The 12,695-nt window shown below is 45.2% G+C and overlaps 1 protein-coding gene across 12 annotated transcripts in view; it reads right to left on the bottom strand.

Annotated features, from left to right (window-relative positions):
* Positions 1 to 12,695, bottom strand: part of LOC129826683 (potassium channel subfamily T member 1-like) — a 152,090-nt gene that overhangs the window by 125,851 nt on the left and 13,544 nt on the right. For all 12 annotated transcript variants that reach the window (XM_055887669.1, XM_055887668.1, XM_055887672.1 and 9 more), the window contains one exon: positions 9,246 to 9,413. In XM_055887669.1, coding sequence (XP_055743644.1) covers positions 9,246 to 9,413 — 168 coding nt within the window. The remainder of the gene's footprint in view (positions 1 to 9,245; positions 9,414 to 12,695) is intronic.

Raw genomic sequence — 12,695 nt, 5'->3', positions numbered from 1 at the left:
AAGCCTACCTATGGTCTAGACTCCAGGCTCGGAATCTGACAGCGTGTGTGTCTGAGCTTAGAGGTGCCTTGTTTTGGCAGCAACATAGCCCAACACTCCAGGCACATCAAATATCCTCAGAACACGAACCATTGGATACAAACAAGCAGGAAACAGTTGACCCTTCTAACTGACCCTCCCTGAGGCACATACAGCCCTTGAAGCATTTAGAGGACACCATCACCATCATCATCATCATTATCACTGCTACACCCTGCCATAAACACAGTGATGGAAACCCAGTTAGGCTCTTGTCCTTGGCTGCGTTGTTGTTGCCATGGTGTGTGACGCGTTTTCAAAGTACTTCATGTTTATTTCTCTATTAAACATGCTATCGAAAACAGGGTCTGTAGTCAAACTATGTAATTCCCCCTCAAAGGAGCAGTTATGGTTGATTTAGCATGTAATTACCACCACTCATTCCATATAGCTTCCATAAGCGTCATGAAAAGAGGGAGGGGGTAGAGAAACAAAATGATTCATCGTTAAGAAAGGTAGGTGGAACCAATTATCACAAACGTCACCCTGCTACTCATTCGGGTTTCAATCAAGTGGCGTTTCTATTTCCGACTTGGGTCGTATCTACCAACCACTCTTCCTCTTCTCTTCCTCTCCTCGTCAGCCCTCCTTCCTCCCATCCTCCTGTCATATGCGTGTCCCCATTGTGCCTGTTCATCTCTAGCTTCCAGCCCTGAAGATAAAGACAGCCAGGGAGGGGATCCCTTCTGAGGACGCCCATGCTAGCCTGCAACACCAGCCAACCAGGGAACATCAGTCAATCAGGGAGACAGACAGCACTGACAGAGCCCACTAGCCTAGCATAGCCTACTACTGAGACGGACAGGGAGACAGGGAGGGAGACAGAAAAGGAGACAGGGAGGTAGACAGTGGGGAGACAAACAGGGAGACAAAAAGGGCGACAAACGGGGAGACAGACAGGGAGACAAACGGGGAGACAGGGAGGGAGATAGACAGAGAGACAGACAGGAGCAGACAGACAGACAGACAGACAGACAGACAGACAGACAGGGAGACAGGCAGGGAGACAGGCAGGGAGACAGGCAGGGAGACAGGCAGGGAGACAGACAGACAGGCAGGGAGACAGGCAGGGAGACAGGCAGGGAGACAGACAGCAGCAGACAGACAGACAGACAGGCAGGGAGACAGGCAGACAGGCAGGGAGACAGGCAGGGAGACAGACAGACAGCACTGACAGAGCCTGATTGGCCTCACAACTACCCCTCCCCTCCCACCCACTAGCCTCGGCCGCTAATATTAATTATTATATTTCATAATGTAAGGATGAGAATTGGATGTTAGTGATTGATTAGTAATGCCTGACGAGTCCCTATAAATTGGTCTATGTCATGCCAGATAATTGAGATAGCATGCCAAACGGCATGTTAAATGGCTCTTTTCTAAAAATCAAAGACAGTAAATATTGCTTGGGTTAGGATAGAGGGAGAGAGACCAAGAAAGAGGGAGGAGCGTGAAGGATGCAGAACATCCTGTATATCAGCACAGAGCATAGCAAAACCAAAATGAGTTTTATTTTCTGCTTACTGGAAGCTCTAAGCTCTGGAGTTTGGAAATAACCAAACAGCACTGATGTTGAACTAATTACATGTGCTTCCATTTTGGATAATGTTCTTCGAGACAAGCCTATAAAAACTGTATGTGCGTGAAGATGCTTCTCACATAAAACCCACAGACAGCGATTAGGGAAGACAGACTCTGCCATGGAGATCTCCATAAATGATGGTGTCTAAATAGATAGAAAACACTGCGGTAGCCCAGCAACCAGCTACAATTATCTTCAACAATGTGACTTCTGAGACACTCAAGGGAAAATATACGTGAAGGAGTATGCATTGGGAGGCACTGTGTTTTCAGGTTATTCTGGCTCTAAGGGAGAAATATACTGTTACATATTAATAGTCAAATATGTTATGTGATATTCTCAGTGCAGTAAAATGAAACACCATATCAACAAATCTGCTGATGCATACACTATTACTCTAAAGCAATCTCTATGAGCTTCTGATCAACATTCTTTCATCCGACCTTGATAAATCTTTAAAAAACTGCACATAAAATGGACCACTGCTCTGGCAAAGAGAAAATATGTCATGTACATCTTCTCTCAGTAAGGAAAATACTGAGAAATCAGTATCCCACAACAGAAAACATACTGTCCAATTTGAGCAGGAAAAATACTACAATATTTTGAAGTGAGAGAGAGAGAAGTGAAGTGAGAGAGAGAAGATGTGAGAGAGCAGGAGTAATTGAGAGAGAGAGGATGTGGGAGAGCAGGAGTAATTGAGAGAGAGGATGTGGGAGAGCAGGAGTAAGTGAGAGAGAGAGGATGTGGGAGAGCGGGAGTAAGTGAGAGAGTGGATGTGGGAGAGCGGGAGTAAGTGAGAGAGTGGATGTGGGAGAGCGGGAGTAAGTGAGAGAGAGAAGATGTGGGAGAGCAGGGGTAATTGAGAGAGAGAGGCTGTGGGAGAGCGGGAGTAAGTGAGAGAGGGAGGATGTAGGAGAGCAGGAGTAAGTGAGAGAGAGAGGATGTGGGAGAGCGGCAGTAAGTCAGAGAGAGAGGATGTGGGAGAGCGGCGGTAAGTCAGAGATAGAGGATGTGGGCGAGCGGGAGTAAGTCAGAGAGAGAGGATGTGGGAGAGCAGGAGTAAGTGAGAGAGAGAGAGGATGTGGAAGAGCGGGAGTAAGTGAGAGAGAGGGAGTGTGGGAGAGCGGGAGTAAGTGGAGTAAGTGAGAGAGAGGATGTGGGAGAGCGGGAGTAAGTGAGAGAGAGGATGTGGGAGGGTGGGAGTAAGTGAGTGAGAGAGGATGTGGGAGGGTGGGAGTAAGTGAGAGAGAGAGAGGATGTGGGAGAGCGGCAGTAAGTCAGAGAGAGAGGATGTGGGAGAGCGGCAGTAAGTCAGAGAGAGAGGATGTGGGCGAGCGGGAGTAAGTGAGAGAGAGAGGATGTGGGAGAGCAGGAGTAAGTGAGAGAGAGAGAGGATGTGGGAGAGCGGGAGTAAGTGAGAGAGAGAGGATGTAGGAGAGCAGGAGTAAGTGAGAGAGAGAGGATGTGGGAGAGCGGCAGTAAGTCAGAGAGAGAGGATGTGGGAGAGCGGCAGTAAGTTAGAGAGAGAGGATGTGGGCGAGCGGGAGTAAGTGAGAGAGAGAGGATGTGGGAGAGCAGGAGTAAGTGAGAGAGAGGATGTGGGAGGGTGGGAGTAAGTGAGAGAGAGAGGATGTGGGCGAGCGGGAGTAAGTGAGAGAGAGAGGATGTGGGAGGGTGGGAGTAAGTGAGTGAGAGAGGATGTGGGAGGGTGGTAGTAAGTCAGAGAGAGAGGATGTGGGCGAGCGGGAGTAAGTGAGAGAGAGAGGATGTGGGAGAGCAGGAGTAAGTGAGAGAGAGAGAGGTTGTGGGAGAGCGGGAGTAAGTGAGAGAGAGAGAATGTGGGAGAGCGGGAGTAAGTGGAGTAAGTGAGAGAGAGGATGTGGGAGAGCGGGAGTAAGTGAGAGAGAGGATGTGGGAGGGTGGGAGTAAGTGAGAGAGAGAGGATGTGGGCGAGCGGGAGTAAGTGAGAGAGAGAGGATGTGGGAGAGCAGGAGTAAGTGAGAGAGAGGATGTGGGAGGGTGGGAGTAAGTGAGTGAGAGAGGATGTGGGAGGGTGGTAGTAAGTCAGAGAGAGAGGATGTGGGCGAGCGGGAGTAAGTGAGAGAGAGAGGATGTGGGAGAGCAGGAGTAAGTGAGAGAGAGAGAGGTTGTGGGAGAGCGGGAGTAAGTGAGAGAGAGAGAATGTGGGAGAGCGGGAGTAAGTGGAGTAAGTGAGAGAGAGGATGTGGGAGAGCGGGAGTAAGTGAGAGAGAGGATGTGGGAGGGTGGGAGTAAGTGAGTGAGAGAGGATGTGGAAGGGTGAGAGTAAGTGAGAGAGAGGATGTGGGAGGGTGGGAGTAAGTGAGAGAGAGGATGTGGGAGGGTGGGAGTAAGTGAGAGAGAGGATGTGGGAGGGTGGGAGTAAGTGAGTGAGAGGATGTGGGAGGGTGGGAGTAAGTGAGAGAGAGGATGTGGGAGGGTGAGAGTAAGTGAGAGAGAGGATGTGGGAGGGTGAGAGTAAGTGAGTGAGAGGATGTGGGAGGGTGGGAGTAAGTGAGAGAGAGAGGATGTGGGAGGGTGGGAGTAAGTGAGAGAGAGGATGTGGGAGGGTGAGAGTAAGTGAGTGAGAGGATGTGGGAGGGTGGGAGTAAGTGAGAGAGAGAGGATGTGGGAGGGTGGGAGTAAGTGAGAGAGAGAGGATGTGGGAGAGCGGGAGTAAGTGAGAGAGAGGATTTGGGCGAGCGGGAGTAAGTGAGAGAGAGAGGATGTGGGAGAGTGGGAGTAAGTGAGAGACAGGATGTGGGAGGGTGGGAGTAAGTGAGAGAGAGAGGATGTGGGAGAGTGGGAGTAAGTGAGAGAGAGGATGTGGGAGGGTGGGAGTAAGTGAGAGAGAGAGGATGTGGGAGAGCAGGAGTAAGTGAGAGAGAGAGGATGTGCGAGGGTGGGTGGGAGTAAGTGAGTGAGAGAGAGAATGTGGGTGTGCGGGAGTAAGTGAGAGAGAGAGAGAGGATGTGGGAGAGCGGGAGTAAGTGAGAGAGAGGATGTGGGCGAGCGGGAGTAAGTGAGAGAGAGAAGATGTGGGAGAGCAGGAGTAAGTGAGAGAGAGGGGATGTGGGAGGGTGGGAGTAAGTGAGAGAGAGAGGATGTGGGAGAGCAGGAGTAAGTGAGAGAGAGAGAGGATGTGGGAGAGCAGGAGTAATTGAGAGAGAGAGGATGTGGGAGGGTGGGAGTAAGTGAGTGAGAGAGAGGATGTGGGTGAGCGGGAGTAAGTGAGAGAGAGAGGATGTGGGAGGGTGGGAGTAAGTGAGAGAAAGGATGTGGGAGGGTGGGAGTAAGTGAGAGAGGGGATGTGGGAGAGCGGCAGTAAGTGAGAGAGAGGATGTGGGAGGGTGGGAGTAAGTGAGAGAGAGGATGTGGGAGAGCGGCAGTAAGTGAGAGAGAGGATGTGGGAGGGTGGGAGTAAGTGAGAGAGAGAGGATGTGGGAGAGCGGGAGTAAGTGAGAGAAAGGATGTGGGAGGGTGGGAGTAAGTGAGAGAGAGAGGATGTGGGAGAGCGGGAGTAAGTGAGAGAGAGAAGATGTGGGAGAGCAGGAGTAAGTGAGAGAGAGAAGATGTGGGAGAGCAGGAGTAAGTGAGAGAGAGAGGATGTGGGAGGGTGGGAGTAAGTGGGGGGGTTGTGGGAGGGTGGGAGTAAGTGAGAGCGAGAGAGAGGATGTGGGAGGGTGGGAGTAAGTGAGAGAGAGAGGATGTGGGAGGGTGGGAGTAAGTGAGAGAGAGGATGTGGGAGGGTGGGAGTAAGTGAGAGAGAGGATGTGGGAGGGTGGGAAAGTGTGAAGTCCTATGTGTGTAAAGTTATCTGAACAGTACAGATGGTTACAGTGTTTTCAGAACATACCTTTGTTCTTTGTATCCATAGAGATAGTTACACTCATTTAGAATGAGTACTGTGTGTGTGTGTGTGTGTGTGTGTGTGTGTGTGTGTGTGTGTGTGTGTGTGTGTGTGTGTGTGTGTGTGTGTGTGTGTGTGTGTGTGTGTGTGTGTGTGTGTGTGTGTGTGTGTGTGTGTGTGTGTGTGTGTGTGTGCTGTGCTGGGCAATAACAGTGATAAGAGGGAGTAGGCCTACTTAACCATTGTGAGCATTAATAGTTCTATGTTACATTGACTTTTGTGTTGATCATGATGAACATGCTATTAAAACATTCCAATGTACATCATTTTGTGTTTCCATCAATTACAATCAAAGTATGCCTGAAACTCGATGTACTTATTTTTAAATATATATTTTTTAGCAAATTCAAAATTGTAATTTAAATCTAATTAACTAATGCCATTAGCTCGATTAATTATTTTACTTGTTTGTCAGCACTAATTTAGAAACGTCAGTTCTAGGCATGATGAGAATAGAGTTCAGCTTTACGGCGCTGATATAAAACATACTGAAAGCAATTTCCTGCTGAGAGAGAGAGAGAGACAGATACGGAGAGAAGGGAGATATTGAGAGAGGGGGGGGGGGGTTGAGAGAGATACAGGGGGATAGAAAGAGGGAGAGACAGAGCGAGAGAGAGAGAGGGTCCTGGGGCTCTGTTCACAAACACAAACAGACCCCACAAAGCCCCAGGACAGCAACACAATTAGACCCAACCAAATCATGGGTAAACAAAAAGATAATTACACATTGGAAAGAATTAACAAAAAAACTGAGCAAACTAGAATGGTACTTGGCCCTAAACAGAGAGTACACAGTGGCAGAATACTTGACTACTGTGACTGACCCAAACTTAAGGAAAACTTTGACTATGTACAGACTCAGTAAGCATAGCCTTGCTATTGAGAAAGGCCGCCGTAGGCAGACCTAGCTCTCAAGAGAAAATCGGCTGTTTGCATTTCGTTACATCACTGTATATATACATAACATCACATTTGAAATGTCTTTATTCTTTTGGATCTTCTGTGAGTGTAATGTTTACTGTTACTTTTATTGTTTATTTCACTTTTGTTTATTTTCTACTTCACTTGCTTTAGCAATGTTAACATATGTTTCCCATGTCAATAAAGCCCTTAAATTGAATTGAGTTGAGAGAGAAGGACACAGAGAAAAGAATCAGAGAGAGGGAGTGAGCAAGTGGGAAGGATAAAGAGAGGACAAAGTGACAGAGAGCGGTGAGACGTCACATTGACTCTCACAAAGCCGCTTTACCTTGAAATTTCAGGCAGCAGCAGAAAGGGATTTCACTCTTTTTCCAGCAATAAAAAGACATACAGTTGATGTACTAGCTAATCAGTCCACAGCGATATTGGACATGTTCAGAAGAAATACAATCTACAGACGGTAATGGACTCCTGGGTGAGATGTGTGCTACTGGAATTGACATGTTGACCCTAGAAATAGAGAAATAACAATGTACTCTTGCTCTGATTTTTTTAAGAAGAATTTATATAACCAATTGCTACTGGCAGACTAAATTCTCCCAATGGCGATATATGTCAACAAACGAATAAGCTTCAATACACAACACATCATGCCAATACCTTTGGTTACTTTTGATTTTGTTGGGTTAAGGTGTTTTTATTACCAAATTCCAACTCTTTTTGTCATTAATCATGTAGCTCACACTGTAAAATGTATTCATATGGCTCGAAGCTCAGTCTTCACTGCAACACTATATCAAATCAGCCAGCCTGTCAGCCAATCAGAGCCTGACCCACGATACAGTCAGGTAGAACTCCTACGGTAACAGGCAGCTGCTGATGTTGATAGACCACTAGTGCTTTCAAATTCTCAAAACACAAGCTAGCTACAGATGCTGTATCTTAATTTGATCATCCTGTTGTTTTAGGAATTTTCTTGCACAGCAGGAAATGCAAACTTGTAGTGTATCCAAGGTTTAAAAAGCCTTCTAAGGTTGTTGTATCCAATTTAACATTAGAGACTTGATTTGCCCTAAGGAAAAATGTATCAACCCCTACAAAAAAATGTCAATTAATTATAATCCACATAACAATTCACATTTTCTGTTGATGCAGGATTATTTTCAGGCTCTGAAATTAAGATAAAGCATCTGTACTCAGAAGAACGCTCCACAATCACCTAATAGAAAACCACAAACCCTTCAAATGACTTTTAAACGGTAGAATTCCATCTGGACTAAAGTGTGTTATAATGACTTAGTAACCACATTAAGAAATGATGCAGAATTTAACACCAACCACTTAGCTACATCTGCCTGCACCAAAGAAACATAAAACTCCATTCTGTTCTTCCAACACTGTGTTTCATTCATTTCAGCACCATCTTGAAGGACATCTCCACATAACAGCAGTGAAGCAGAATGCATTTATACAATGGCTGAGGGAATTCAATTCCAGTTCTCATGAGTCATGATGGCAGTCAAATTCCATGTGACTGGTATGTCACGGTAACTAGGCTTCTCCAAGCTCTGATGCTGCTGATGTTCATTAGTAGCCTACCAAACTTGCCAACTGCCTGGTACTCAGCACTCTATTGTCCCTCTAATCATTGCAAATGTATTCAAAAATCTAATCAAACACTTCATGAGAGCCCATAGGCTCATGTTGTGCAACATTTCTATAGGCTATGCAATTACGTGAGAAAACAGAGTGATGCCCTCTATATCAGCTTTCTATAGGCTTACTATATTTCTCAACTTTCCTAATATTAAGCACATTGCTTCTCTTTACAACAGGAGTATAGCCTACCTGGCTGGCATTTATTATACTTTTTAAAATGTAGATGTTCCAAAGGTCTGCACCGGTGATTGTCATGCAAACAGCCAGTCTCACGGTAATTTATGGTATGCTATGCGTGGAAGCCAGGAGATGCTAAACATGTTTATGTTAATTAACAGTAAATTACCGTGAGACTGGCTGTTTGCATGACAATCACCGGCTGACAAAATTTCATGACCGCCACATCCCTAATTCTGATCAATTAATTGCAAAGAAGAAAAACTACCGTACACACAGTCCACCCATGCAACACTCATACATGCACACACACACACACACGCACACGCACACACACGCACACGCACACGCACACACACACACACACACACAGTGCAACCGGGGCCCTTGCAGCAGTGTAAATGGGGGCCCTTGCAGCAGTGTAAATGAGTGCCCCTGGGCAGTATTATATAATCTTTACAGCTATATTATATAATCTTTCCAGATGTATTATAGCATCTTTACAGGTATATTGTATAATCTTTACAGGTGCATTATAGCATCTTTACAGGTGATTATATCATTTTTACAGGTGTATTATATCATCTTCACGGATGTATTGTAAATCTTTACAGGTGTGTTGTTAATCTTTACAGGTGTATTATATAATCATTACAGGTGTATTGTATAATCTTTACAGGTGCATTATATCATCTTTACAGGTGTATTGTATAATCTTTACAGGTGTATTATATCCTCTTTACAGGTGTATTATATAACAGGTGTATTATATTATCTTTACAGGTGTATTACATAATCTTTACAGGTGTATTATATTACAGGTGTATTATATTATCTTTACAGGTGTATTACATAATCTTTACAGGTATATTATCTTTGCAGGTGTATTACCATTACCTGTCGTCGTTCTGAAAGGACTGGTCCCCCAGCAGCAGGTCCCTGAAGCGGTAGCGGGGAGGTAGAGGAGGGACCTCAGAGTCCACCTCCAACTTGAGGGCTGAGATGTCCAGAATAACTCCACTGTTGCTGCTGTTGTTCTTCTGGAGGGTCTCCGTGGAGTCAGACCTGACAATATACAAAGAAATATAAGAAAGGAATACTGTATAAGAAATCTAAGAAAGACATACTGTATAAGAAATCTAAGAAAGACATACTGTATAAGAAATCTAAGACATACTGTATAAGAAATCTAAGAAAGACATACTGTATAAGAAATCTAAGAAAGACATACTGTATAAGAAATCTAAGAAAGGCATACTGTATAAGAAATCTAAGAAAGACATACTGTATAAGAAATCTAAGAAAGACATACTGTTTAAAAAAATATGTAGGGTTGGATGACTTAAGACACGATCTCTGATTGCTGGCAAGCAGCTTTTGATATGATCTCTGACACTGACATACTGAGTTGCTGACAGAGCACTGAGGAGGTTAGAATATAGTCTCACAGTGGGATATGATACGTTTGAGTTGCTGACAGAGCACTGAGGAGGTTAGAATATAGTCTCACAGTGGGATATGATACGTTTGAGTTGCTGACAGAGCACTGAGGAGGTTAGAATATAGTCTCACAGTGGGATATGATACGTTTTGAGTTGTTGACAGCACAGAGGTACAACTATGATATGTCTCAATGTTTGACAGCAAGGTTTAACAAGCACATCCATGTACTTTATCTCCTCTTATTCTGTAACGTTCCATTGCAATGAAAGGGAAAGGAATGACAAGCAAGCAGAGAAGGAAATTACATTTTTATCAAGGGATCTGTTAATATCTGGGTCGATGCAAGAGTATGTGTGTGTTTGTATGTGTGCATGCATGCGTGTGTGTTTGAGTGTTGTCACGCCCTGGCCTTAGTTATCTTTATTTTCTGTAATATTTTGGTTAGGTCAGGGTGTGACAGGGGGGATGTTTGTGTTTTTGTCTTGTCTTGGGTGGTTGCAGTGTCTAGGGGGTTTTGCTTAGAGTGTATGGGTTAGTGTTGAGTGTAGGTTTCTAGGTATGTCTATGGTTGCCTGAATGGTTCTCAATCAGAGACAGCTGTCATTCATTTGTCTCTGATTGGGAGCCATATTTAAGGCAGCCATAGGCATTGGGCTGTTGTGGGTAATTTTCTATGTCATTGTGTAGTGTTTAGTGTCAGCACGATTTGTTTAAATAGCTTCACGATCGTCAGTTTGTTGTTTTTGTTTCGTCGTTATAATTAAAAAGAATGTATTTTTCACACGCTGCGTTTTGGTCCTCTCTTCCACGTCAAGACGATTGTGACAAGTGTTTAAAGTGATCAAAACAGAGTTGTACAAATAGCAATAGATGGGATTTTTAGAAACAGACCTGTTGGAGAGGGAAAATGTTAAATCCATCAATTTATACAGTAATTGAATGGTAAGATTATCCTAAGCAATTTGGATCCAGTTAAAATGGAAAGGTTTCTCTCCGTATTAAATAACTACGCCACAAAGTCTGCACATTTTGATTATGTGAAATTTGATGTCTGAGGACGATTTCCACAGCGACAATACATGATTTCAATAAGCATTTTTCTACGGCTGGCCATGATTTCCACCTGGCTACCCCTACCCCGGTCAACAGCACTGCCCTCCCCTCTGCTACTCGTCCAAGCCTTCCCCATTTCTCTTTCTCCCAAATACAGTCAGCTGATGTTCTGAAAGAGCTGCAAAATCTGGACCCTTACAAATCAGCCGGGCTAGATAATCTGGACCCTTTCTTTCTAAAACTATCTGCTGAAATTGTTGCCACCCCTATTACCAGCCTTTTCAACCTCTCTTTCGTGTCGTCTGAGATTCCCAAAGATTGGAAAGCAGCTGCGGTTATCCCCCTCTTCAAAGGGGGAGACACTCTAGACCCAAACTGCTACAGACCTATATCTATCCTACCCTGCCTTTCTAAGGTCTTCGAAAGCCAAGTCAACAAACAGATTACCGACCATCTTGAATCCCACCATACCTTCTCCGCTATGCAATCTGGTTTCAGAGCTGGTCATGGGTGCACCTCAGCCACGCTCAAGGTCATAAACGATATCTTAACCGCTATCGATAGGAAACAGTACTGTGCAGCCATATTCATTGACCTGGCCAAGGCTTTTGACTCTGTCAATCACCACATCCTCATCAGCAGACTCGACAGCCTTGGTTTCTCTAATGATTGCCTCGCCTGGTTCACCAACTACTTCTCTGATCGAGTTCAGTGTGTCAAATCGGAGGGTCTGTTGTCCGGACCTCTGGCAGTCTCTATGGGGGTGCCACAGGGTTCAATTCTTGGACCGACTCTCTTCTCTGTATACATCAATGATGTCGCTCTTGCTGCTGGTGAGTCTCTGATCCACCTCTACGCAGACGACACTATTCTGTATACTTCTGGCCCTTCTCTTGACACTGTGTTAACAACCCTCCAGGCGAGCTTCAATGCCATACAACTCTCCTTCCGTGGCCTCCAATTGCTCTTAAATACAAGTAAAACTAAATGCATGCTCTTCAACCGATCGCTGCCTGCACCTGCCCGCCTGTCCAGCATCACTACTCTGGACGGCTCTGACTTAGAATATGTGGACAACTACAAATACCTAGGTGTCTGGTTAGACTGTAAACTCTCCTTCCAGACTCACATCAAGCATCTCCAATCCAAAGTTAAATCTAGAATCGGCTTCCTATTCCGCAACAAAGCATCCTTCACTCATGCTGCCAAACATACCCTTGTAAAACTGACCATCCTACCAATCCTCGACTTCGGTGATGTCATTTACAAAATAGCCTCCAAAACCCTACTCAATAAATTGGATGCAGTCTATCACAGTGCCATCCGTTTTGTCACCAAAGCCCCATATACTACCCACCACTGCGACCTGTACGCTCTCGTTGGCTGGCCCTCGCTTCACACTCGTCGCCAAACCCACTGGCTCCAGGTCATCTACAAGACCCTGCTAGGTAAAGTCCCCCCTTATCTCAGCTCGCTGGTCACCATTGCAACGCCCACCCGTAGCACGCGCTCCAGCAGGTATATCTCTCTGGTCACCCCCAAAACCAATTCTTCCTTTGGCCGCCTCTCCTTCCAGTTCTCTGCTGCCAATGACTGGAACGAACTACAAAAATCTCTGAAACTGGAAACACTTATCTCCCTCACTAGCTTTAAGCACCAGCTGTCAGAGCAGCTCATAGATTACTGCACCTGTACATAGCCCATCTATAATTTAGCCCAAACAACTACCTCTTTACCTACTGTATTTATTTATTTTGCTCCTTTGCACCCCATTATTTCTATCTCTACTTTGCACCTTCTTCCACTGCAAACCAACCATTCCAGTGTTATTTTTTTTACTTGCTATATTGT

This window comes from Salvelinus fontinalis, chromosome 28 (genome assembly GCF_029448725.1).
Source record: "Salvelinus fontinalis isolate EN_2023a chromosome 28, ASM2944872v1, whole genome shotgun sequence".
Lineage (NCBI taxonomy): Eukaryota > Metazoa > Chordata > Actinopteri > Salmoniformes > Salmonidae > Salvelinus > Salvelinus fontinalis.
The sequence above is the reverse complement of the archived record's forward strand: the minus strand, read 5'-3'. Positions and strand labels throughout refer to the sequence as shown.